Source organism: Heptranchias perlo, chromosome 36 (assembly GCF_035084215.1).
Source record: "Heptranchias perlo isolate sHepPer1 chromosome 36, sHepPer1.hap1, whole genome shotgun sequence".
Lineage (NCBI taxonomy): Eukaryota > Metazoa > Chordata > Chondrichthyes > Hexanchiformes > Hexanchidae > Heptranchias > Heptranchias perlo.
Window position 1 is genome coordinate 6,227,666 of NC_090360.1, and position 25,271 is coordinate 6,252,936.

General features: G+C 45.2%; 2 protein-coding genes across 4 annotated transcripts in view; one reads left to right on the forward strand and one right to left on the reverse strand.

The window, feature by feature from the left end:
* The first annotated feature begins 2,408 nt into the window (after positions 1 to 2,408).
* On the forward strand, positions 2,409 to 12,998 carry si:ch211-248a14.8 (solute carrier family 35 member D3). 2 transcript variants are annotated; one of them, XM_067972460.1, is made up of 4 exons: positions 2,409 to 2,584; positions 3,878 to 4,172; positions 6,382 to 6,932; positions 12,354 to 12,998. In XM_067972460.1, the coding sequence occupies exons 1-3, from the start codon at positions 2,414 to 2,416 to the stop codon at positions 6,894 to 6,896; spliced, it is 981 nt and encodes a 326-aa protein (XP_067828561.1). In that variant the 5' UTR covers positions 2,409 to 2,413; the 3' UTR covers positions 6,897 to 6,932; positions 12,354 to 12,998. The 2 variants fall into 2 exon arrangements, with proteins under 2 accessions (XP_067828561.1, XP_067828560.1); XM_067972459.1 differs by lacking the exon at positions 12,354 to 12,998 and having other exon boundaries at positions 6,382 to 10,156.
* The window catches only part of ecd (ecdysoneless homolog (Drosophila)), a 35,160-nt gene continuing 19,319 nt past the window's right edge, over positions 9,431 to 25,271 (reverse strand). For both annotated transcript variants that reach the window (XM_067972448.1, XM_067972447.1), the window contains 6 exons: positions 21,210 to 21,295; positions 16,352 to 16,458; positions 13,688 to 13,871; positions 12,466 to 12,533; positions 11,967 to 12,184; positions 9,431 to 10,012 (listed from right to left, as the gene is read on the reverse strand). In XM_067972448.1, coding sequence (XP_067828549.1) covers positions 9,818 to 10,012; positions 11,967 to 12,184; positions 12,466 to 12,533; positions 13,688 to 13,871; positions 16,352 to 16,458; positions 21,210 to 21,295 — 858 coding nt within the window. In that variant the 3' untranslated portion in view covers positions 9,431 to 9,817. The remainder of the gene's footprint in view (positions 10,013 to 11,966; positions 12,185 to 12,465; positions 12,534 to 13,687; positions 13,872 to 16,351; positions 16,459 to 21,209; positions 21,296 to 25,271) is intronic.

The following is a 25,271-nucleotide window of genomic DNA, read 5'->3' on the forward strand; positions in this document are numbered from 1 at the left end:
GAAGTGCAGTGACTGTTGTTATGCAGGCTATCACAAGATAGATATGGATGAGAAAGGACATTCAACCCATTCTATCTTATCCATGTGAAACAAAGCCACTCTCAAAGACAGTGATTGCTGGAGCCAAGAGCACATCAGGGAGTGAGGTGGAAACAGAAGGAGAGTAAGGATTTCTAAAATTTCCTCAGTTGACGCTGGCTCTCCCTTTTCAGTTATTACGGTACCTGTGAGGGGTTAATATGTGCAAACCATACTGTACTTGAATGGGTTAAAACTGTACGGTGATGGTTTTCAAACTTTTATGTGTGGAGAACCCCTTTCAAATGTTGACACACTTCTGGGGACTCCCTGACCTTTATTCTGACACTGGTGGATCCTATTAAAATGCAGTTTGGCATTTCATTCCTTATCACCAGCATTATTTGCCATTTGTCACATTGCATAATAAATAACTATTAGCATAATCCTTCACTTTTCTATTAACTCAATTAAAGGGTCAGAAAAAGTCAAAACATAAATAATAAATACAAAAAAACTATCACGGATCTGCCAGCTGTTCAAAGTCATTTGTAGCCTGTGAAGCATTCACATGAACTCTGTCACAACTTTTTGCAATCACTACACCAATTACACTAACTGCCTACCGCCTTCTTAATGTACTGTTTTAATGATATCCCTTGTTACCCTATAGTAATGCTAGCCGTGCTACTCCATTCAAGTTTTGCAGTACCAGTGGGCTGTAACCATGGTCCACTTTTCATCTGGACAGATGTGGCTGCCCACAGTTTCGTTGTTTTAAATTATTCTTGTCACTAGCAAGGCCAGCATTTATTACCCACCCCAGTTGCCCTTGAGATGGTGGCGGTGGGCCTTCTACTTTAGCCGCTGCAGTCCGTGTGGTGAAGGTGCTCCCACAATGCTGTTGCGTTGGGAGTTCCAGGATTTTGACCCAGTGATGAAGGAACGGCCGATTATATGCCCAAGTCAGGATGATGTGTGATGTGGAAGGGAACCTGGAGCTGATGGTGTGCCCATGCACCTGCTGCCCTTGCCCTTCTAGGTGGTGGAGGTCACTGGTTTGGGAGGTTACTGCAGCATTATATACATATTTTAAGTAAGCTGCTCTTACAGTTTTTAAATTTACTATTATTCACACACTGGCGGATCTCCCTTGATATTTCTCATTGGTCGGATGATAGGCTGCTTTATAATGACAGGAGCACCATACGGTTTGATGTATAATGCAATATTTTTGAGTACACCTCTGTAAAGCATTTTGGGATTTTTTTTTCTGCATTCAAAGTGCTATGTAAATACAAGTTATTATTCTGCTGCTGTGTTTAAAATATCCTGTCCCTTTGAACCACACAATTTTCTGCAGAGCGAGGACCAGCTACTCAAGATCAGAAGATCAAAATGGATGAAAAGGCCATTCGGCCCATCCTAGTTCATCAATCCAGAAAAACCTTCAGTATCACAGCATCCAACTATTTCTTGACTTGTCTCTAAAGTTTCTGCCTCCATTAGTCTACTTGGAAGTTGATCACTTTTTGCTTTAAGAACTTCTTTGCAATGTCACCTAATGTTAGTCCTAAGAGGCAAATTGTTGTAGCTGAATCACTGTTAGCCGCGTTCCAAACATAAACTAATTTCAGCTCCCTCACACACTGTAACCCCAGACTGTACCCAGACAATGTTGTTAGCACCCAATTTGATTCAACAACTTATTTTGCCAGCTGCGGCTTGTCGCAGATTATAGAAATTTCAGCGCAGGAGGCCCTTCAACTCACCGTACTTGTGGTTGGTGCTTGCTCCCCACTGAAACGATCTACTCTAATCCCATTTCCCTGCTCTTTCCCCATAACCTTTAATATTTTTTCTTCATTTGTTTATATATTTCAATTAAGAAAACGCAGGAAATGCAAAACAGACCCAACAGCATCTGATATCGGGAAAGATTTGCATTGATACAGTGTCTTTCTCAACCTCTGGATGTACCAGAGTGAAGTACTTTTGAAGTGGTAGTCACTGTTGTAGGAAACACTTGGACAAGTTAAAAGAATAGACAAGCACGTTGGGATGTCCTGAGGCTGTTTGCTGTATAAAAGCAAGTCTTTGTCTTTCCTTTTAACACTTATAGATTTTTGTCCCACACCCCAGAGGTGAACCAATCTTTCCCTGGCCCTAATTGCTGTGTATGTCTAGCATTTTCTGTTTTTATTTCAGATTTCCAGTTTTTATTTTTCTTATTTAAACTCAGCATGTTTTCAGTATCCTGTAAATCATTGGCTGTGGGAGTAAAGGTCTGTGCAGACAGGTCAGGCTGGCTCTCCACTTCAAATGGCTTGTAGTTAATTTTTTATTTGACTGCAGTTGGACTTTCCCCCCGCCACCCCTCACTAGGAAAAGGAGGATGGCAGCGGAGGTCCCTGCACAAGAGGCCGGCCACAGGTGGCTCCTGTGCATCTGTTGGCTGTCGGCCGCCGCTCTCTACACGCTCTGCTCCGCGTCCTCCGAGTTCCTCAACAGCGTCTTCGTCACCCAATACCGCTTCAGCTACCCCGCCTTCATCGCCCTCTGTCAGGTGAGGGGAGCCGGGCAGAGTGAGGGAGGCGACTCTGCGCACGCGGTCTGGGAACTGTCGTCTCCCGCCCTGGGCGGCTCGCTTCGTTACCATGGCGAGCAGCTCAGTGGGACTACACCTCCCAGTGTGCTTAGCGAGAACACAGGATTTAAATTGGATACATTACAGCTCTCAAGTGTATCCAGTGCTGGGGCACTGGGTTTACAGTGACTGAGCAACTCAAATTCTGCTTTTATCACCGGGCATTGCAGGATTTTTTAAAAATCTGGTGTTTAAGGGATTGAATTCCATAATTTTGTCTGTTTAGCAGTGAAAACCCAAAGCAAGTGGCCTTGCCATTGATATATAATGGGGCTTCTATTCCCTAAAGTCAGGGCCACTGGTTTATGGTGTTTGTAATAAAAACAGAACTTGACTTATTCAAAGTGTTTGTAGACTTTTTACTGGTGTCTGTGGTCCCTGGATGTTTGCTTGATTGCCTCAAGGAGTCAGGGAAGAATTTCCCTGCGTGTATACTGAAATTGGTTGTAGGTTTTTTTGCCTTCCCCAGGAGTTAGCATTACTAGTAGCTGGGGACAGTGGTGCATGAGGTTGCTATGTTCAGTGAACAGGACATGCAGTGATATACCTGCTGGCCTTTTCTCATCCGCTTTGTTTGTAGGTCAATTATTTAAGTGTTCCTGTACACTGCTCTCAATGAGCTGCCAACTCTCACTTACTTCCAGTGACAAACAACGTTGTGTGTTCAAAAAGAAGTATTATTTTGTAACAAAAAAGAATTACATTTGAATTCAGAGGATTAATGGTACTTCAGCTGACACCAGTGAAAACACTGCAGGAGAGTTTTAATGAATGGCCCAGTTGTTAACCAACTTGGCTCTGGGTCAGAGCATTGTGGTTTGAGCCTCACTCCAGGAATTAGGACTTCATGATCTAAGCAGACACTCCAATGTAGTATTGAGGGAGTGCTGCAATGTCAGAGTTAAATGCATATATGCCTTTCAAGGGGATAGCAAAGATCCAATGGCACTATTTGAAGAGCAAGGAGTCCTCGCAGTGCCCTGGCCAACATTCCTCCTTCAAACAACACCAAGAAAAGCAGGTTAGCTGCGGAGTCATCTCATTGTTATTTGTGGGATCTTGTTCTGAACAAAATAGCTGCATTTGTGTACATAACGGTCACTGCATTTTAAAGTAACTTATTGTATGCAAAATGCTCTGAGACTTTCTAGGAGACATGACCAGGTGCTGTATAAATAAGTTATCCTTTTTGACCATATTATCTTTTGATAGGCACTCCTGACTGCTATCGTGCTGCAATTGCTGAGGCGAGCCAGACTGTTGGAGATCCAGCCCTATTTACTGGAGAATGGAGAGATTATCCTGATCCCTTCCATTTGTTTCAGTTTTCATTCAGTCTTAACCCTGTGGGCTGTGGCCAGCTCCAACTCCACAGTCTTCACGTTCATCAAACGGTTTACACCCCTGGCCAACTTAGCACTGATGGAAACATTTAACTTGAAAAAGAGAACCCCCTCCAGCAGTGCTTTCTTGGTGCTGCTGGTCACTTTGTGCTCAACTCTTGCAGGTAAGACGTGATGAAGAATAAACCATCATACTTCTAGAATAGCTTACATACACCACTAAACTTCAGTCATTCATTCTATATTAAGCTTTTGAGAGATATAATAGGGTGTTATATAAATGCAAGCCTGTAGTTTCAAACTCTACTTCCTATCTTACGGACATCCTAATCCTACATTTTCTAACCCTAGTTTGTGCTTCCCTCTCTCTCTCTGCTCCATCCTCGGTGGCAAAGCCTTCAGCCTTTGTGCTGCTGCATGTTGGAATTACCTTCCATAATCCCTCCACATTGCTACATCTCTCCCTTGAAAAGTCTGCTCAAAACCGATCTCTTCGATCGAGCCTTCGTTCACCTCTCCTCACTCGTGCTCTGAGGTACCTTAGGACATTAGAGGCTCTATTATAAGTACAGGTTATTGGTGTTAAAAGTGAAATATAAACAGAAATGACTGGAAAATGCACAGAACGTCCACCACCATTTATAAAGGAACAGATAGGTTAACGTTAAACCCTTCATGACGTTCTGACATTGACCTCTCTTCCCAGATCTGTAAAGGGGTCTGTAACCAAAATGTAAACATGACTTTTCTCTTTACAAATGTCAACCAGGATTTGCAGTCATCTTTCTTTTTATCTCTACTTAAAATTAGCCTCAGACATAAAGTCATCTCTTCCCAACTATAGATAGTTCATGAAATATTGCCAATCATTAACCACAGAGGTTACATTCCATCAACTCTTGTTTGTCCAGTTGAGGGCAATACAGGGAAAATATTCTGTCTTTTGGTACAAGTGCCAAACTTCCCCTTGTATCTCATACCAGTGATTTAAAGGGGATATAAACCCACTTTCAGCAAGACAGAGAACTAAAGGGCAGTAAGGGGTGATCCGCAGCACATCATTTTGGTCTCTCCATCTTTCCTCCAAAAAAATGGTGACAATCGATCAGCAAATGGTTTGTGGAGCATTAACTCTTGCAGTGCCAGCGTGGTTTGTTAAAATGAGTTATTGTTTGTCTCTAAAATAACTAAATTTAGGTGAGAGGTGACTTGAATCAAGCTACAGGACAAAGTCTGTTGCCAGAGAAAAGGCAAAGAGGAGGCAGGTCTTCAGAATCTTGAGAGGTATTGATAAGGAGGTAATTTAGCTTGGGCAGTGTGCGCCAAGCTCAAGGACACCATGACAGAATTCACAAGCCGCAGGCAAGGTTAGTGATTAGAGGAATTTCCCCCCCCCCCCTCCAGAGCATTGTGACGATGTGGGCCAGACTCCCAGTAACAGTAATATATCCTAGGTCAATTAACAAGATCATAGTGTAATTATGGATGAGGAAGGCTATCTTGGTTCATCCATCCAGAATAAGTACCCCCCCCCCCCCACCACCATTCCAGCATCCAATGGACCTAAATGATTCCAGGGTTTTGCTTTTACGATCCTATTCGAGAGCTCATTCCGGATACTGATCATTCCTTGTGCGAAGGATGGTCTTCCATCAGTCCCAAATTTGTTTCTTATTAGTTTGAACCTGTGACCCCTTGTCTACTCGTGTAATTTTATCTAATTTTCTTTTTCCATTCCGTTATCTTGGATAATTCTATAGGATCACTTCTCAAGCATCTCCTGTCAAGGCTAAAAAGCCCAAGTTTCTCAACTTTTTCCTCATAAGTCAAACCTTTGATGCTGGAGCTCAGCCTGGTGGCTCTTCTCCGCACTTCCTTCAGCAATCGAATGTCTCCGTTATGTCTTTGTGACCAGAACTGGACACAGTACTCAAGGTGTTGGTAGACCAGAGTAATATACAGTTTGATCATGACTTCCTCTGGCTTGTATTCTACTGTTCAACATTCCATTGGCTTTGTGATTGCTGCCTGACATTGGTTAGACATGTTGAGCGCCATGTCCAAGAATCCTAGGTTCCTTTCAACTTCATCCTTAGCTATTTCAACACCATTCAGAGTACGTGTCACCCATTTTCTTTTCCTATGTGTAGCACTTGTCCTTGTTAAATTCCATCTGCTATTGTTGCCATAATATAGGGCATGGCATATCTCTCAACATCCAACTGCAGGGTACCATTGGCAGCAGCTCAATGCATGTCCTCTTGGGATGGGAATATTTTTTGGAGAATGTTAAAGGATGGGAGAAAAATGACAATTGCCAGCATTTTTATCTTGCTTTCTAAATGTGAACTGTTCTAATTTGTTCCTCCTTAGGGCTTCAAGACTTTAATGATGAAGCTGTTGTGTATGTATACGGGCTGTTAAACGTCACGTTCGAGAGCACTTACCTCACTTTGATCCAGAAGATTTGTGAAGACCACAAGAAGTCAGTGGTGGATATCTACTACACCTGCACCATTAACAGCTGTCCACTGCTGTTTGTGTACTGCATTCTCCATCCAGATACTCCTCAGATTTTCCCTTCAGGCAGCTGGACCAGTCTGATCTTTCTGGGCTTCTTTTCCTTGGTGCTGGTCCTGGGGTGTTTGCTGAATTTTCTCATTTGCCTGTGTACCCTGCGCAGCTCAGCACTGACAATGAGCATGATTGAGGTGGCAAAGACAGACATACTGACTCTGAGGAACATTGTCACAAGTGAATGGATTTTCTCACCACCACCGTTTCTCACTAGCCTTTTCATCAGTGCCAGTGGAGTAGGCATCTATATATACAAAGAGTCCAGAGAGACAAAGACATCAAGGAAAGAGGCAAAGGGAATCCCCATCTGAAAACTGCTCTGTATATTCCAAGTATTGGAACTTAAGGTAGTGGGTAATTTTTTTTTCATCGCTGTACCTCTGGGTGTTGATCCTTACCCACATCCAAGTTACCATTATTCATGTATGAACCTCAATAGTGAATGGTGGCAAGCTATTCGACTATGGATGGCATCGCAGCCACTCAAGTACCAATGTCACTTGACATCCACACACATGTATTTCCAGCAGGGGTCTCCAGATAGCAATGAGGAATGGTAACGAGCAAATTTTTCCTAAGGGCACAAACTGTATTGCTCCCACTGCCAAGAGCTAACTCAGCTTGAATCTACACGACTCCATTAATTCAGTGGATTTAGTTAAACTCACAGGCATCAGGGCAACACAGCAGCACACGTTCTAAATGAGCCACCCACTGCTTCAGCTGTGTGTCTGCAAAATCAAGCTCTCTGGGTCAGAGTAGTTATTGACTCTGCCCTTTTTTACACTGAGCAAATATTTCATAGCTGTGCTTTACTGTTGGGTGCTTTACTGTTGCACAGGGCAGTTGTTGGAAATTTTAGTATCTTTTTAAAAAAAAACTCACATGTGGTGCAGAAATACCTTGGATGTTTTTCCAATGCCACCTCCTCCAAAGTTCTCCCCTCCCCCTCCTAATGCCAAGGTACCATTCAACAGACACTAGCAGGCCCCCCAGTACCTTGTGACCATGAGCTTAAACAGTCAGGATTCAACAGGTTATTGACTGGTACTTTGCAACCCATCCGATTCCGTCCACCCCACTGGATGGCGGTTAAGGAGCGAGAATCCTGGTCAGTTTTTCTCCCCCCTAGCCTAGTGGTGCTGAAGTCACCTGTAGTACCTCTACCACTGTCCAGTTGATATAGCACCTTGAACGTAGCACAAATGTCCCAAGGCACACCTCAAAGGTGTGAACTGGACACTTAGTAGGTATAGTGAGGTGATAAAAGGTGTGGTTTAAGGGGCTTTTGACTCACAGGAGGCCGCCATTTGGACCATTGTGCCCGTGCCAGCCTTTTGAAAGAGCTATCCAATTAGTCCCACTCCCCCTGCTTTTCCCCCCCACAGTCCTGCAAATTTTTCCTTTTTAAGTATACATCCAATTCCCTTTTGAAAGTTACTTTTGAATCTGCTTCTACCACCCTTTCAGGCAGTGCATTCCAGCTCATAACAATTTGGTGCATAAAAAAAATCTCATCTCCCCTCTGGTTCTTTTGCCAATTATCTTAAATCTGTGTCCTCTGGATACCGACCCTCCCGCCAGTGGAAATAGTTTCTCCCTCTCTACTCCATCAAAACCCCCTCTATTAAATTTCCCCTTAACCTTCTTTGCTCTCAGGAGAACAGGGTTTGGCACTAGCTGGAATAGTCACCTCTACAGTCTTGTTGCATTAAATGCATCAAGAACTTATTAAAGACAGACTTGTGTGAATATTAATGGAAATAAGATTATATTTCTAATGGTATAGTAGCTATACTTGAATTTATATTAGGTCACCAATGTCCATTTGACAACTAAATTAATTCTAAGAAATTATTGTAGCTCATTTACTTATTGTTGATGGTATGTTAACAAAAGTAAAGAGGATTAGTTTTGCAATTTATGTGCTCAGTTGTTAATTTTAAATCTGAGATTGATAGATTTTTGTTAACTGAATGTATTAAGGGAGATGGGGCTACGGCAGGTATATGGAGTTAGGTCACAGATCAACCATGATCTCACTGAATGGCGGAAACGACTCGAGGGGCTAAATGGCCTTCCTCCTGTTCCTATCTTCCTTGCATTTTGGAACATAAAAACTTGAATTCTACCTCACAAAATGGCCACAGGCAGCAGTGCAATGTGATAAATGTCTCTAATCACAAGGATGACGGTAACACGCTTTTGAATAGCCCAGGCTGACTCTCCCTCCCTCTGAGGAGCTATCAAGTCTCCAACTCAATGTATTCTTATAGAAAGGATTCTGTATTCCCCATTTGGAGGACCACAGACCTGCACCTCTTTGGTCCAGCACATTGGAGCTTGCATGCTCTGCTGCCACAGTACCCTCACATCCCAAACAACCAGAGAAACTACTGAAAATCGAAATACTACATCGAAAATAGTCCAGCAGCTTTGTGGTGTCAGAGACATCCTATAGAAATATAATCCACAAATTGCAGAATGAGAGATAAAAATTTCATTTATCTGCAAATGTGCTGGAAGGAGCATTCATTCACCCTTCAGACCCAATACGTCAGAATATCATGGGTTTAAGCATCACTTTAGAAATCGAGAACATAGTTTAGTCTGAATTTCAGTGCAGTATTGACTTAGTGGTACATTGCTGGAGGTGTGATCTTTTGGAGACGGTGGTAGACTTAAACTCTGTTTGCCTGTTCAAGTGAATCTAAAAAAAATCCATCCTCAACCAAAAACAAATTAATGTGTCATTCAGCTCATTGTTATTTATGGGATCCTGCTGCATGCAAACTGGCTGCTACATTTACTTACATAACAATGACTACACTTCACAAACCATGACTTATTTTTGAAGTGCTTTGGGATGCCCGGAGGTTGAGAAAATGATTCTGCTCCTCGTTACATCATTTGTCAGTTCTGTTGTTTGCACTGGCATTTATTTACAATTACAAAAATAGTTTCTGCAAGATTTTATGGAAAAACAATTTTAAAATATAAAAAGCTGCATTCTCTCACAGATTCTAGTCCTATACAATTGTTTGCTTTCAAGTATTTGAGTTTTCAGTTTATGGTAAATCTCGACTGTTATCGACACCACAGCCAGCCTTAAAGGCTACTTGTCTTCAGTGATGGAACATTAGTCATAATGAAACTGTAGATCTTGGAGCAGTGAGAAAGAATTAGAAACCAGATGCAAAGTGGTCACGAAGAAGAGGTACCACATCAGGCTTCATTTATCCTGGTTATCTGGTAGTCGTATCCCCATGCTCTGTAGAATGTTAGAGGCAGGCCCAGCTAGGCCGGCTTGTGAGCTGTATGACTCCAGTAAGTTCTCCACCAGATTCAAATCCACGTCTACAGGCAGAATCTTCAAATTCCCTTCAGACTCAGTTTCTTCAGTTATATCAGGTCTGTCTGAGCCAGCCTATGAGGTGATGAAACAGAAAACAGCATTAGTGACTTAGGGTAAGTACAGTGCGTCACCACGTGTGCCTGAGAGAATGCGTGCTTTGAGTCTAATGGCGCATTTATACTGAGGCTGGTGGCCAGGAAGGAATATAGGAACAGGAGTAGGCCATCAGCCCCTCGAGCCTGCTCTGCCATTCAATGAGATCAAGGTTGATCTGTACCTCAACTCCATTTACCCACCTTTGCTCGATATCTCATTATTCCCAGACCCAACAAAATTCTATCTATCTCAGTTTTGACATTTTCAATTAACCTAGCTTCAACAGCTTTTTGAGGGAGAGTGTTCCAGATTTCCACTACCCTTTGTGTGAAGAAGTGCTTCCTGGCATCACCCCCTGAATGGCCTGGTTCTAATTTTAAAGTTATGCCCCACTTGTTCTGGACTCCCCCACCTGAGGAAATAGTTTCTCTCTATCTTCCCTATCAAATCCTTTAATCATCTTAAACACCTCAATTAGATCATCCCTTAATCTTCTATACTCAAGGTAATACAAGTCTAGTCTATGCCACCTCTCCTCATAATTTAACCCTACAGTATCAGTTACAGCTAGGCAGTACCTTGTTTATACTGTGACTCCAAATTGAATCCTCCCAACCAGAGACCTCTGCGTGTCTGCGCTATTGGGATTATGTCTGCACTCTCATTTGGATAAATTCTGAGTAAACTTAGTAAGTGTCCAGGATGTCCAAGGGATCCTTTAAGCACTTTTAAGATCTGGAGTTATGCTCCATGCAATGTTAAACCCAAAGGGTGTGAGACTAGCTCCCTCAGGAGAGGATTCCAACCATACCTTTCTGGAGTCAGGTCTCCACACTCCAGAATTATGCTGCAAATTTAGCATCAAGAGAGCAGAGGGTGGGCTTCTTGGAAGAGATAAATTTTGTGAGCTGGAGAAAAAACGCAGTAAACAGGGGCGAGGGCTCAGTTGAGAAAAGGTTGGGGTCAGGAAGGGAACAGTTGAGAGGCGGTAGAGTAGATGATCTCTCCTTTGGATATGATACCATCAGCTCCTCACATTTAGTGTATTTAAGTTGAGGTTGGAGCACATATGGGTTGGAGGGAAATCAGTGGACATGACTATTTGTGAAGAGGAATTTGGAGTTGTTCCTACTCTCCAGAATGGGGATTGGATTGTGGTAAAGGGGGAAATGTAGAGCTTGAGGTGGTCAAGCCAAGTGTATTCATGCTTATGGCCTGCTGATCTGAGGAGGGAGACCCCCAAAGATGGAAAGACATTTCACATCTAGCTCATGGGCAAATAATGGACAAACCCAGCTTTCTGGTCTCCCACAAACTCACCTAAGCTCGTAAACTGACAGTACATAGCACTATTTTTAAACTTGCCTACTTTAACTTGCATGTTAATAGTGCTCCTCATGCAAGAAAAGTGCTTTAGTGGGTGGAAGTAATGTGGACAATGAGCAGAAGACGAAAGGAAAAGCAGAGTTTATGGGGTGCGGGCTGGAAGCAAGGTTGATGAGCAGGGTTCTTAGGAGGCTTTTGAAAGCAGTGAGGGAGGTGACAAGTCAGAGTGGTTTGGCGGGGGGGGGGGGGGGGGCGTTGGGAAGAAGAGCTCCAGAGAGCAGGGCATTGATGGAGCAGGGAAGTGGGGAACGAGGGCTTCACTGGCATCCAAGGAGTGCAGGGTACACATGGGGGCAAACGGAATCACAAAGATCTGATAGTCCTGAGCAAAATTCTGATTCAATTTACCATTTAAGGCAAAGAAAAATGGGCACAGAATTGCTGTCGGGCCCACTTGATGTGTGGGCCACCAATGGCAGGGTCAATAAGGCTATTAGAAATGAAGTATCACAATGGCCAAGATTGGTGCCACGCTGTGAGAATCTTGCACTCCTGTTGCAGGAATCCAAATATGAACAGAGGGTCTTTTTCACAGAGAACATACCTCACCGGTGATTTTAGTAAAGCTTTTGCCAATGTGGGTGCCTGCCAGCTCCTGATCCATCTGTTCCATGTAGTCTCGGATATTCTCAAGGGTCTCTGCTGCTGACACACCCTCTTCTGGTTTTTCCTTTTTCGTGTCAGACTCTGCATCGCTGTCCAATAAATCACAATCCTCTTCCTCGTCAAGATCATCAGAATCCAACTGGTCCGATTCCACCCCTGCAATCAAGGCCAGAGCACAGTCAATGCAGCATAATGGCCTGAAGTGGGAAGGCAGACTTCATAAAAACAGAAATAGCAGGTCTGTCACCTTATGGAAAGATAGGTTAACGTTTCAGTTCTGATGAGGGGTCCACACCTGAAACATTAACCTCTTTTCTTGTTACAGGTGCTCTTTGACAGGCAGACTGGACCTGTTTCAACATCTGGTATGAAGGATGACACTTCCTGCAAGGCAGTAATCGGTCTGTACTACATAGAGCATCAGCCTAGATTCCTACCTAGAATCTTTTCCAAAGCACTGGTGAAGGAGTTCACATCAAATTGGACTTGACTGGTAGCCGAAGACCTGACAGGAAGATTGAGAAAGAAGAAAAGGTATAGCTTCAACACAAAAAGGATATCACAGCAACACAAGTTGATCATTTAGAGAAGTGAAAAAATCTTTACAATGCACCGTCAATGGTACTCCATTTATAATAAAGTTTTAGTAATCATTTCAAAGACCATTACAACAAACTTAATTAGTTACTCACAAAGATTAGGCATCTGTAGCTCGAGGCAGCAGTCTACTATGTATTGGCCACAAATAACAAACTAACATTTTACATTGCACATGGGGAGTCAGACCAAGTATGGTCTTCATGTGAAGTAGGGTTAGAGGGCAGAGATAATTGGACCAGAGCACGTAGATGTAATTTTGCAAGAATTCTAAATGGACTCAGTTACCAAAAACACGATCATAACATTGAAAGAAATAAACAATGCCATCTTTTTAATTGCATTGAAATGGTCACTCAATAGTCGTTCTCCACCTACCTTCAGAGTTCAGATGGGAGGAGAGAGACTGGCTGCAGTCAGGGATGGCCAAGAGGGGACCTAGCTGCTGCATTTGGAATCAGGTAGGAGGGGAAGCTGACTCTTAAGGGTTGAACCAGAGGCAAGTGGAGCCAGAGCTGGTGTACTTAAAGTAAACCTCAGTGGGACGGAAGGATTGGAGCCACAAATGGAGCACTTGAAGTTAACCTGGGAGGGATGAAAGAATGGGACTGGAACACTTGGGAAGGGCCTCAGAGGGAGGAAGTGGAGTTTGAGCACTCGGTGGGCATGGGAGGGAGGGATAAGGCAAAGCTGCGACACTTGGGAAAGGGTTAGTGAGGGAAGTCTGGAAGGGAGCAGTCAGCTGAATGGACAAATCACTGAGACAGAAGATTAACTTGGGGGGGGGGGGGGGGGGGGGAATGGGGAACGGTCATGGCAGCTAATAATTGATTCAATTCCCCCAAACGGGAGGTGTCACGTGGTTATCTTGGACCAATGCTGGAATCTTGATTGGTCCATGGCATTATGTGGTTCGCATGGATTCATGCTAAATTCCAAAATCAATCCATGCTAAATCACATAATACCCCACAGACCAATGTTACAGGCTCACTACAATCATATGAAATTGCAAACACACCAAGACTTTTAAATATATATGAATAATACTCCTGCTCCATACCATGGTAGCTCTGCACCTTCGTGTGAGGACACCTTTGATACAAAAGCCTTCATACTCTTGGTGACATCACTCAGATCATAATCCTCTTCCTCCTCCCTTCTGGCAGAATTCAGCAGTTTCTTTCCCGAGGCCTCCTCCAGCATCTGATCAAGCTGCTCCGGTGAAATATCCAACCAGCTGTCATCTAGGCAGGCAAAGGAATCAAAAACAAGGTGAGATGACAAGCAGGAGTGACCCGTCTGGCCAGAAAGTGGTTACATATGATATGCTTGCAAATCCTCCCAGCGATAATGGGAAGGTAAAAACCGTGGGAAGCAAGATCTTATCCCAAGGCAGGATGTGTTTCACATGAGCATTTCCACCTTTTTAAATGGGAGAAGAAAGGACTGAGCAAGTAGAGACTGAATGCGTGTGTGAACACAGGTGTCCCTGGCAACAAAAGTTATGTCATGCCACCGGCAATACAACTGCAAAACAAGTTACTAGACCACGCCCCTACAACTGAAGTTTTTAAAAAATTCGTTCATGGGATGTGGGCGTCGCTGGCAAGGCCAGCATTTATTGTCCATCCCTAATTGCCCTCGAGAAGGTGGTGGTGAGCCGCCTTCTTGAACCGCTGCAGTCCATGTGGTGAAGGTTCTCCCAAAGTGCTGTTATAGAAAGGGAGTTCCAGGATTTTGACCCAGCGACGATGAAGGAATGGCGATATATTTCCAAGTCGGGATGGCGTGTTACTTGGAGGGAACGTGCAGGTGGTGTTGTTCCCATGTGCCTGCTGCCCTTGTCCTTCTAGGTGGTAGAGGTCGCGGGTTTGGGAGGTGCTGGCGAAGAAGCCTTGGCGAGTTGCTGCAGTGCATCCTGTGGATGGTACACACTGCAGCCACTCTGCGGCGGTGGTGAAGGGAGTGAATGTTTAGGGTGGTGGATGGGGTGCCAATCAAGCGGGCTGCTTTGTCCTGGATGGTGTCGAGCTTCTTGAGTGTTGTTGGAGTTGCACTCATTCAGGCAAGTGGAAAGTATTCCATCACACTCCTGACTTGTGCCTTGTAGATCGTGGAAAGGCTTTGGGGCGTCAGGAGGTGAGTCACTCACCGCAGAATACCCAGCCTCTGACCTGCTCTTGTAGTCACAGTATTTATACGGCTGGTCCAGTTAAGTTTTTGGTCAATGGTGACCCCAGGATGTTAATTGTGGGGGATTCAGCGATGGTAATGCCGTTGAATGTCAAGGGGAGGTGGTTAGACTCTCTCTCGTTGGAGATGGTCATTGCCTGGCACTTGTCTGACGTGAATGTTACTTGCCACTTACGAGCCCAAGCCTGGATGTTGTCCAGGTCTTGCTGCACGTGGGCTCGGAATGCTTGATTATTTGAGAGGTTGCGAATGGAACTGAACACTGTGCAATCATCAGCGAACATCCCCATTTCTGACTTATGATGGAGGGAAGGTCATTGATGAAGCAGCTGAAGATGGTTGGGCCAAGGACACTGCCCTGAGGAACTCCTGCAGCAATGTCCTGGGGCTGAGATGATTGTCCTCCAACAACCACTACCATCTTCCTTTGAGCTAGGCATGACTGGAGAGTTTTCCCCCTGATTCCCACTGACTTCAATTTTACTAGTGCTCCTTGGTGCCACACTCGGTCAAATGTTGCCTTGATGTCAAGGGCAGTCACTCTCACCTCACCTCTGGAATTCAGCTCTTTTGTCCATGTTTGGACCAAGGCTGTAATGAGGTCTGGAGCAGTGTGGTCCTGGACGAACCCAAACTGAGCATCGGTGAGCAGGTTATTGGTGAGTTAGTGCCGCTTGATAGCACTGTCGACGACACCTTCCAACAGTTTGCTGATGATTGAGAGTAGACTGATGGGGCGGTAACTGGCCCGATTGGATTTGTCCTGCTTTTTGTGGACAGGACAAAGCTGGGCAATTTTCCACATTGTCGGGTAGATGCCAGTGTTGTAGCTGTACTGGAACAGTTTGGCTAGAGGCGCGGCTAGTTCTGGAGCACAAGTCTTCAGCACTACAGCCGGGATGTTGTCGGGTGCGCCACTACAGGGAATTTTTCATTTCATTCCACACATATTGCCTTACACCAGCTGACCACAAACCAGCCACAATATGCGTACAGATGATAAAAGGGCATTTGGCTCATTCTAACCTCTCCATCCAGAAACACCAGTAATTGGCCATCATAATCTCCAGCTGTTTACATAATTCCAGAGTTTTTGCCTCCACTAAAATACCTCTAGTTCACACCACATGTTGATCACTGTGAAGAACTTCCTGACTTCAGTTCTAAATTTGCCTTTTGCTAGTTTGAACCTTGTCCTACTGCTAGTGTAATTTGGAGTAATGTTTTGGATTTACTTTTTCTTTGCTGATTACTATCTTATATACAACTCTATAAAGCCTCCTCCAAGCTGCCTTATTTCAGATTTCTCTAATCTTTCCCCATAACTCAGTCCTAAGGAATAGTCTCATGGCCCTTCTATGCACTGCCTCCAGGGTTTAAATGTCTCTCTTGTGTCTCAAGTGACCAGAACTGGGCACAGTATTGAAGCTGTGGTTTGACCACAGCCCTGTATAGTTCCTTTGACTTCTAATGCACAGTCTGAAAGTCTGTAATATGAACTTTTCAGACATCGTTACTCAAATGTACCCACCATCCTCTGGAGAGAGGCTGTCCCCTTCTTTCTGTAGTTCTTCCACACTGTAGGACAGAGTTTGTAAAAGCTGCAGGACTTGCTCCCCTGGGCTTAAGGTAGATGAACTGAGGAGACCAGAAAGAAAGAATGTGACTTTAAAAAAAAGCTAACTTCCTACAAGCAATGAAGAAATTTGATGGGATGCCAGTTAAGATGCACCGTCACACAGAAAAATTAGAAATGTTTTTTTAAACTTGGGACTGTGTCCCAAAACTTGGCGTATAAACAGAACGTATATGTAGTATTTGCATAAGTGGAAAAATATATTATATATATTTTCAGTGTGCTGGTATTTAAGACTTGAATGAATATTCCATCCAGTTAAATATAAAGCGCAAAAAAAGTTTGTAATTACAATTCATCGGTTACAATATATTAGTACAGTGGTTTTTAAACTTTTCTGTATGGGGACCCCCCGCCAATACTGACACACTCCCGGGGACCCCCCGCCAATACTGACACACTCCCGGGGACCCCCCGCCAATACTGACACACTCCCGGGGACCCCCCGCCAATACTGACACACTCCCGGGGACCCCCCGCCAATACTGACACACTCCCGGGGACCCCCCGCCAATACTGACACACTCCCGGGGACCCCCCGCCAATACTGACACACTCCCGGGGACCCCCCGCCAATACTGACACACTCCCGGGGACCCCCCGCCAATACTGACACACTCCCGGGGACCCCCCGCCAATACTGACACACTCCCGGGGACCCCCCGCCAATACTGACACACTCCCGGGGACCCCCCGCCAATACTGACACACTCCCGGGGACCCCCCGCCAATACTGACACACTCCCGGGGACCCCCCGCCAATACTGACACACTCCCGGGGACCCCCCGCCAATACTGACACACTCCCGGGGACCCCCCGCCAATACTGACACACTCCCGGGGACCCCCCGCCAATACTGACACACTCCCGGGGACCCCCCGCCAATACTGACACACTCCCGGGGACCCCCCGCCAATACTGACACACTCCCGGGGACCCCCCGCCAATACTGACACACTCCCGGGGACCCCCCGCCAATACTGACACACTCCCGGGGACCCCCCGCCAATACTGACACACTCCCGGGGACCCCCCGCCAATACTGACACACTCCCGGGGACCCCCCGCCAATACTGACACACTCCCGGGGACCCCCCGCCAATACTGACACACTCCCGGGGACCCCCCGCCAATACTGACACACTCCCGGGGACCCCCCGCCAATACTGACACACTCCCGGGGACCCCCCGCCAATACTGACACACTCCCGGGGACCCCCCGCCAATACTGACACACATCCAGGGACCTCTTGCCAATACTGACACACTCCCGGGGACCCCCTGCCAATACTGACACACTCCCGGGGACCCCCTGCCAATACTGACACACTCCCGGGGACCCCCTGCCAATACTGACACACTCCCGGGGACCCCCTGCCAATACTGACACACTCCCGGGGACCCCCTGCCAATACTGACACACTCCCGGGGACCCCCTGCCAATACTGACACACTCCCAGGGACACCCTGCCAATACTGACACACTCCCAGGGACATCCTGCAAATACTGACACACTCCCAGGGACATCCTGCAAATACTGACACACTCCCAGGGACACCCTGCCAATACTGACACACTCCCAGGGACACCCTGCCAATACTGACACACTCCCAGGGACATCCTGCCAATGCTGACACACTCCCAGGGACATCCTGCAAATACTGACACACTCCCAGGGACCCTATGCATTTCTATCTTAACATCTGAAAGACAATGTCAGTTACTTAAAAGGAAAATATGACTGAAAATGTGCTTCTTTAAATTCATGTACAGCAACAGAAATAATGTGCTAGCAAACCAACAGCCCCTTTAATGTCTGAAGACCCCTATTTGAATACAGTTTAAAAAGTACAATTACTGAAGAATGTGCTTTGGTCTATAACCCATAATTTAGTAAGTGGAGAAGGCACTGTTATACTATGAAACTCACCATTCTTAAACTTATAGAACATATACTTAGCTTTTGTTCTTACTGTCATTTATGATTAAACCTAAGCCAGAAATCGATATATGATGGGCTATGAAGGTGGGGGCAGAGATATCAGAAGGAGGGGATGGGCACACAATAGACCAGTCGAGGAGGATGCATTCTGGAAATGCAGGGCTGGAGCAGATTGCAGTGATGGCGTATTATGCACACCTAACATGAACCAGCACTAAAATTCTAGATTTAAAGTCCCTCTACGGCCTTCCACTACCCCATCACTGCAATCTGCTCCAGCCCTGCATCCCAGCATACATCCTCCTCCAACGTCTATTGTGTGTCCCTCCCTTTATTCTGATATCTCTATTGCTACCTTCAAAAGCTTGCTCAAAACCTACCCGTTTGACTATGCTTTTGGTCACCTCTTGTAAAACTTATTTCTCACTTCCAGCTCAGTATTCCCTCAAGCCCCTCGTAAAGCAACTTGAGTGGTTTTGATTATGTGAAAGGCGCTACACAAGTTTTACTGTAATTATATGGCAGGTTTAAAGTCCATTTTGCAACCCATCAAGGCTTTTCTGTAGTAAAGGCTGGGCGAGATTTGTCAGCACATACAAAACACTGCTACAAAGAGAACAAAGCACTTCACAAATCTGCACCATAGCCAATTTAATCTTTTCAGTCATAAGGTTTGTCCCAGAGATGTGGATGCTTTAGACTAGTACCTTTCCAGAGGTCTTAAATGGAAATTCATCATCGAGGAGTTTGCTTGAACCACAGTTCCAAGTCATCAATTATGAGCTGCACATGCAATGCCAGTTTGCTGCCAATGGCACCTCCACGGTCAGTGAAGCACTGCTGCCATGGGGGGGGGGGGGGTAGCTGCGCACCACCAAAACAGAGAGGTTGCCACAGGTGGTTCTGACTGTAATTCCAACAAAGAGTCTGAGGTGGAGCTGATGATGTTTTTTGGCTCCTGTCAGAAGGAAGCAGCACAAGTGCTCCCACTGCCCAAGTGTAGCAAGGCTGTTACTCGAATTTCTGGCTTCATTCCAACTACTGGGGAAGATACTATCACCAGCTCGGGAGTCAGAAACAGCGACAGTAAAACCACTAGACGACAGGCGTGGTGCCGGAGGATTGGAGGACTGCTAACGTTGAACTGTTGTTTAAAAAGGGAGAAAAGGATAGACCTAGTAATTACAGGCCAGTCAGTCTAACCTTGATGGTGGGCAAATTATTGGAATCAGTTCTGAGGGACAGTATAAACTGTCATTTAGAAAGGCACCGATTAATCAAGGAGAGTCAACATGGGTTTGTTAAGGGAAGGTCATGCCTGACTAACTTGATTGAATTTTTTTAAGGCGGTAACAAGGATGATCGATGCAGGTAGTGCGTTTGATGTAGTCTACATGGATTTTAGCAAGGCTTTTGACAAGGTCCCACATGGCAGACTGGTCAAAAAAGTAAAAGCTCATGGGATCCAAGGGAAAGTGGCAAATTGGATCCAAAATTGGCTCAGTAGCAGGAAGCAAAGGGTAATGGTCGATGGGTGTTTCTGTGACTGGAAGGCTGTTTCCAGTGGGGTTCTGCAGGGCTCAGTACTCGGTCCCTTGCTTTTTGTGGCATATATCAATGATTTAGACTTAAATGTAGGGGGTGTGATTAAGAAGTTTGCAGATGATACAAAAATTGGCCGTGTGGTTGATCGTGAGGAGGAAAGCCGTGGACTGCAGGTAGATATCAATGGACTGGTCAGTTGGATGGAAACGTGGCAAATGGAATTCAATCCGGAGAAGTGTGAGGTAATCCACTTGGGGAGGTCAACAAGGCAAAGGAATACACAATAAATGAGAGGCTACTGAGAGGTGTAGAGGAAGAGAGGGACCTTGGAGTGCATGTCCACAGATCCCTGAAGGTAGCAGGACAGGTAGATAAGGTGGTTAAGAGGGCATACGGGATATTTTCCTTTATTAGCCGAGGCACAGAATATATGAGCAGGGAAGTTATGTAGAACTGTATAAAACATTGGTTAGGCCACAGCTTGAGTTCTGCATACAGTTCTGGTCACATTACAGGAAAGATGTGATTGCACTAGAGAGGGTACAGAGGAGATTTACGAGGATGTTGCCAGGACTGGAGAATTTTAGCTATGAGGAAAGATTGGATAGGCTGGGGTTGTTTTCTTTGGAACAGAGGAGGCTCTGGGTTGATTTAATTGAGGTTATAAAATTATGAGGGGCCTAGATAGAGTGGACAGGAAGGACCTATTTCCCTTAGCAGAGAGGTCAATAACCAGGGGGTGTAGAGTTAACGTAATTGGTAGAAGGAATAGACGGGAGCTGAGGAAAAATTTTTTCACCCAGAGGGTTGTGGGGGTTTGGAACTCACTGCCTGAAAGGGTGGTAGAGGCAGAAACCCTCATCACATTTAAAAAGTATTTGGATATGCACTTGAAGTGCCGTAACCCACAAGGCTACGGACCAAGTGCTGGAAAGTGGGATTAGGCTGGGTAGCTCTTCTTCAACTGGCACAGACACGATGGGCCAAATGGCCTCCTTCTGTGCCGTAGATTTTTCTACGTTTCTAACTGCAAACACAGTGCACTGTAAATGGATGAGAAGCAATGTTATAGAACCGCTTCCTAAAGTAGTTAATACAAATGAACAATTAAGTTTATTTCTTAATACACAATGTCTTGATTTTATTCAATGTATCAGAACAATTACTTGCACAGATAGTGTTCCCTGGTTTGTAGTATTGGGTGAGGTAGTTTAACTCCATTTTCGTAAACGTAAGTGCACAGAGCACATATCTTGTACTGTACCTTTTGGATCTGGCGACAGCCTGTTGGAAGTAAATCTCTGCCGTTTGGAGCAATTCTCTGTATTGTGCAGAACCCGCCAGCTCTCCCTGTCAGACACAAACACACAACCTGCTCGCATCAAGCTGCAATGTGTAATAAAACTAGCTGTTTCAATGTAAATGTATTGCCTGTCTTGTGGGAGGGTTCAATTCATTATTTATCCTCCTGCTGCCTTTCCGATTCCAGGCTGTTCTCCAACCAGGTTAGTGAGAAATCTCTGACTTCTGCCAATCCTGCTCTGTATTGACTCACACTGCATGTTCTGTAGGACACCTTTCCAATGTCCCCTGTGAAGGGCACCTAAGGACAACAGTTGCATCACCAGTCGATTAATTTAAATTAATTTCAGCCCTATGTTTCAATTTGGGAGCCACTAACTGGAGTCCTAATAGGCACCTAAAGGTGCCTCCAACAGTGATACAAACAGATGCAAGCTTGTCATCAGAGCCTTTGGCAATGGTCAGAGGGAAGCAGCTGAAGCGCTTCTGCCCTTTACGATTGCTGGCTCGTTCTCATGACTGGGAAAGTCACCAGCTAGAGAGCAGCAAACTTTAGCACAAATTTGCATGCACAAATGCACCTGTTTCAAAGTTAATCATGTGTTGCAGGAACCATAGCGCAATATATGTGAATAGGCACCCAGTACTACAGAGCAGCTTCCTAAAGTGGTGCCTTTAATATGCTTGGCTGCTAAAGCTGCTATTAGATGAACATACATGCTCCAGTAACCAATTAGCCATGAGCTATATAGGGTTGGGTTAATTATCACTCTCTTTCTGCTCTCCAGGGCTCCCAGCTCTTTACTGGTCTTTTATCAGTGTGCTTATACTCGTCATTTTTTAGTTTAAAACTATACAGGCAACAGTTCTCAGCCTATCTGCATTTCCAAAACTGCATATTTAACACAATGAAGCAATGGATAGTATTTATTTCAGGGCTCTCACATTTCACAGGAGTCTCAGACTGAAATCCACCCAATACAATGGCATTAAAAAGTTGCCACTGGAGATTTGATATTCCAATGTCCACTACACCCCACTTTACCATGCTTACTTGTTTTCAGTAGCATCCATGGTGTCTTTTATTTTCATTATCACTTAAGTTACTGGGGCTAGAGATGCTTTTGAGGAGATGAAGTTGGCTATTGACACAGGAATGTGAACTGTTCTATGGCTGTGATTTGTTTGCTGAGAAATCTCACCCAGTTGTGTTTACTGCTCAAGCAGTCTCAGAGGACAAACCTTGAAGGTTACAAATGGGCTTTACAATTCTGGCATTTTTAAGTGCCTTTCACTGAGTGAAAACTTTCTAAGATGCTGTTAACTAAGGGATCGTGGAGGCCGTTGGGGGATGTGAATATCACAACTCAAAATTCTGTGGGTTCAGAGATTTCTTTAATTGCACATTCAGAAACAGCTTGTGGAGGGAACAGATAGGAACAGAAGGAGGCCATTCAGCCCCTCAAGCCTGTTCTGCTATTCAATTAGATAATGGCTGATCTGTACCTCAACTCCACTTACCCAACTTTGCACCATATCCCTTGATACCCTTACCCAACAAAATCGACCGTTGTAGCGATGAGAGAATACCTGCTGGTGTCACTGGGTGACAATGGGATTAAAGGCTAAGTACAGAATCTGCAGCTTAGATCGTCAATTCAATACTGTGTCATTTATGAATCTCTGCATTACTTCGGCCCACCCTACCACTGTAACCTCCTCCAGTTTTATACTCTAGCCCTTAAGCACATCCAGGAGTCCAGTCGGTGAGCGGCGGTAAAGAGCGAGACCAGAGCGGAGATATAAACAGCGCGGAGAGAGCGAGAGTCCAGTCGGTGAGCGGCGGGAGAGAGCGAGACCAGAGCGGGGATATAAACAACGCGGAGAGAGCGAGACCAGAGCTTACTCTGAGAGCGAGACTCTGAGACCAGCGGCAGAGTTCGGGGTGACGTCACCAGTCAGAAAGTGACGCGGCACAGGGGAGGCAGCTGATTGGTGAGTAGGTTCAGGTGAGTATTTCTACCATTTTACTGTAAGTAAAGTAATAAGAAAGGGAAGATCTGCAGGTTTTATAGCAGATAGTGTTTTTTTTAGTGAACCTAGGTCCCTAGTATAGTTAACATTTTCTAATTTCAACGTAATTTAAAAGGGGTAACTAAGCTAAGGCAAGTCATGGCAGCAGACCTCGCACCCGTGATATGCTCCTCCTGCAAGATGTGGGAAGTCATGGACACTACCAGTGTCCCTGCCGACCATGTGTGCGGGAAGTATGTCCACCTGCAGCTACTGACCGATCGTATCTCGGAGCTGGAGCTGCGGGTGGACTCACTGTGGAGCATCCGCGATGCAGAGAAACTCGTGGATAGCACGTTTAGCGAGTTGGTCACACCGCAGGTAAAGGGTATACAGGCAGGAAGTGAATGGGTGACCACCAGGAAGAGTAAGAGATGCAGGCAGGTAGTGCAGGGGTCCCCTGTGGCCATCCCCCTCTCAAACAGATATGCCACTTTGGATGCTGTTGGGGGGGATGACTTATCAGGGGAAGGCAGCAGCAGCCAACTTCCTGGCACCACGGGTAGCTCTGCTGCACAGGCTGGGAGGAAAAAGAGTGGCAGAGCTATAGTGATAGGGGACTCAATTGTAAGGGGAATAGACAGGCGTTTCTGCGGCCGCAACCGAGACTCCAGGATGGTGTGTTGCCTCCCTGGTGCAAGGATCAAGGATGTCTCGGAGCGGCTACAGAACATTTTGGAGGGGGAGGGCGAACAGCCAGCTGTCGTGGTGCACATAGGCACCAACGATATAGGTAAAAAAGGGGATGAGGTCCTAAAAGCAGAATATAGGGAGTTAGGAGGTAAATTAAAAAATAGGACCTCAAAGGTAGTAATCTCAGGATTGCTGCCAGTGCCACGTGCTAGTCAGAGTAGAAATAGGAGGATATTTCAAATGAATACGTGGCTAGAGGAATGGTGCAAGGGGGAGGGATTCAAATTCCTGGGACACTGGAAACGGTTCTGGGGGAGGTGGGACCAGTACAAACCGGATGGTCTGCACCTGGGCAGGGCCGGGACCGCTGTCCTAGGAGGAGTGTTTGCTAGTGCTGTTGGGGAGGGTTTAAACTAAAGTGGCAGGGGGTTGGGAACCTGAGCAGGGAGAGAGAGGAAAGCGTAACAGGAAGGGACAGAAGGTATGGAGTAATAGGTAAAGTGTTAAAAAAGGAAAAAGCAGGAACTAAGCGTCACAAAACAGATTTGAAAGTTCTTTATCTGAATGCACGTAGCATTCGTAATAAAATGGACGAGTTAACGGCACAAATAACTACGTATGGGTATGATCTTGTGGCCATTACAGAAACATGGCTGCAGGGTGACAACGACTGGGAATTAAATATGCCAGGGTATTTAACAATCAGGAAGGACAGGCAGGAAGGAAGGGGAGGTGGGGTGGCTATGTTAATAAAGGAAGGAATCACTGTAATACAGAGAAATGATATTGGGACAAAGCATCAAGATAATGAAACAGTTTGGGTGGAGATAAGGAATAATAAGGGAAAAAAAACATTAGTGGGCGTAGTATATAGGCCTCCTAATAGTTGCAACTCTGCTGGAAGAAGTATTAATCAGGAGATAGTCGGGGCATGTAATAAGGGAACAGCCATAATTATGGGGGATTTTAATTATCATATTAACTGGACAAATCAAATTGGGCAGAGCAGCCTTGAGGACGAGTTCATTGAGTGCATCAGGGATAGATTTCTTGAGCAGTATGTAACTGATCCTACAAGGGGGCAGGCAACCTTGGACCTGGTCCTGTGTAATGAGTCAGGATTAATTAATAATGTCCTAGTTAAGGATCCCCTTGGAACGAGCGACCACAACATGGTTGAATTCCATATCCAATTAGAGGGTGAGAAGGTTGATTCTCAAACAAGCGTACTGAGCTTGAATAAAGGAGACTATGATGGTATGAGAGCGGAATTGATTAAAGTGGACTGGGAAAATAGATTAAAGGGTAAGACGGTACA

Excerpts from the sequence above, each read along its gene's own strand:
- si:ch211-248a14.8 (XM_067972460.1), top strand. The coding sequence starts at position 2,414 with ATGGCAGCGGAGGTCCCTGCACAAGAGGCCGGCCACAGGTGGCTCCTG. Across the intron at positions 2,585-3,877 it reads CCTTCATCGCCCTCTGTCAG|GCACTCCTGACTGCTATCGT; the intron begins GTGAGGGGAGCC and ends ATCTTTTGATAG. Across the intron at positions 4,173-6,381 it reads TTTGTGCTCAACTCTTGCAG|GGCTTCAAGACTTTAATGAT; the intron begins GTAAGACGTGAT and ends GTTCCTCCTTAG.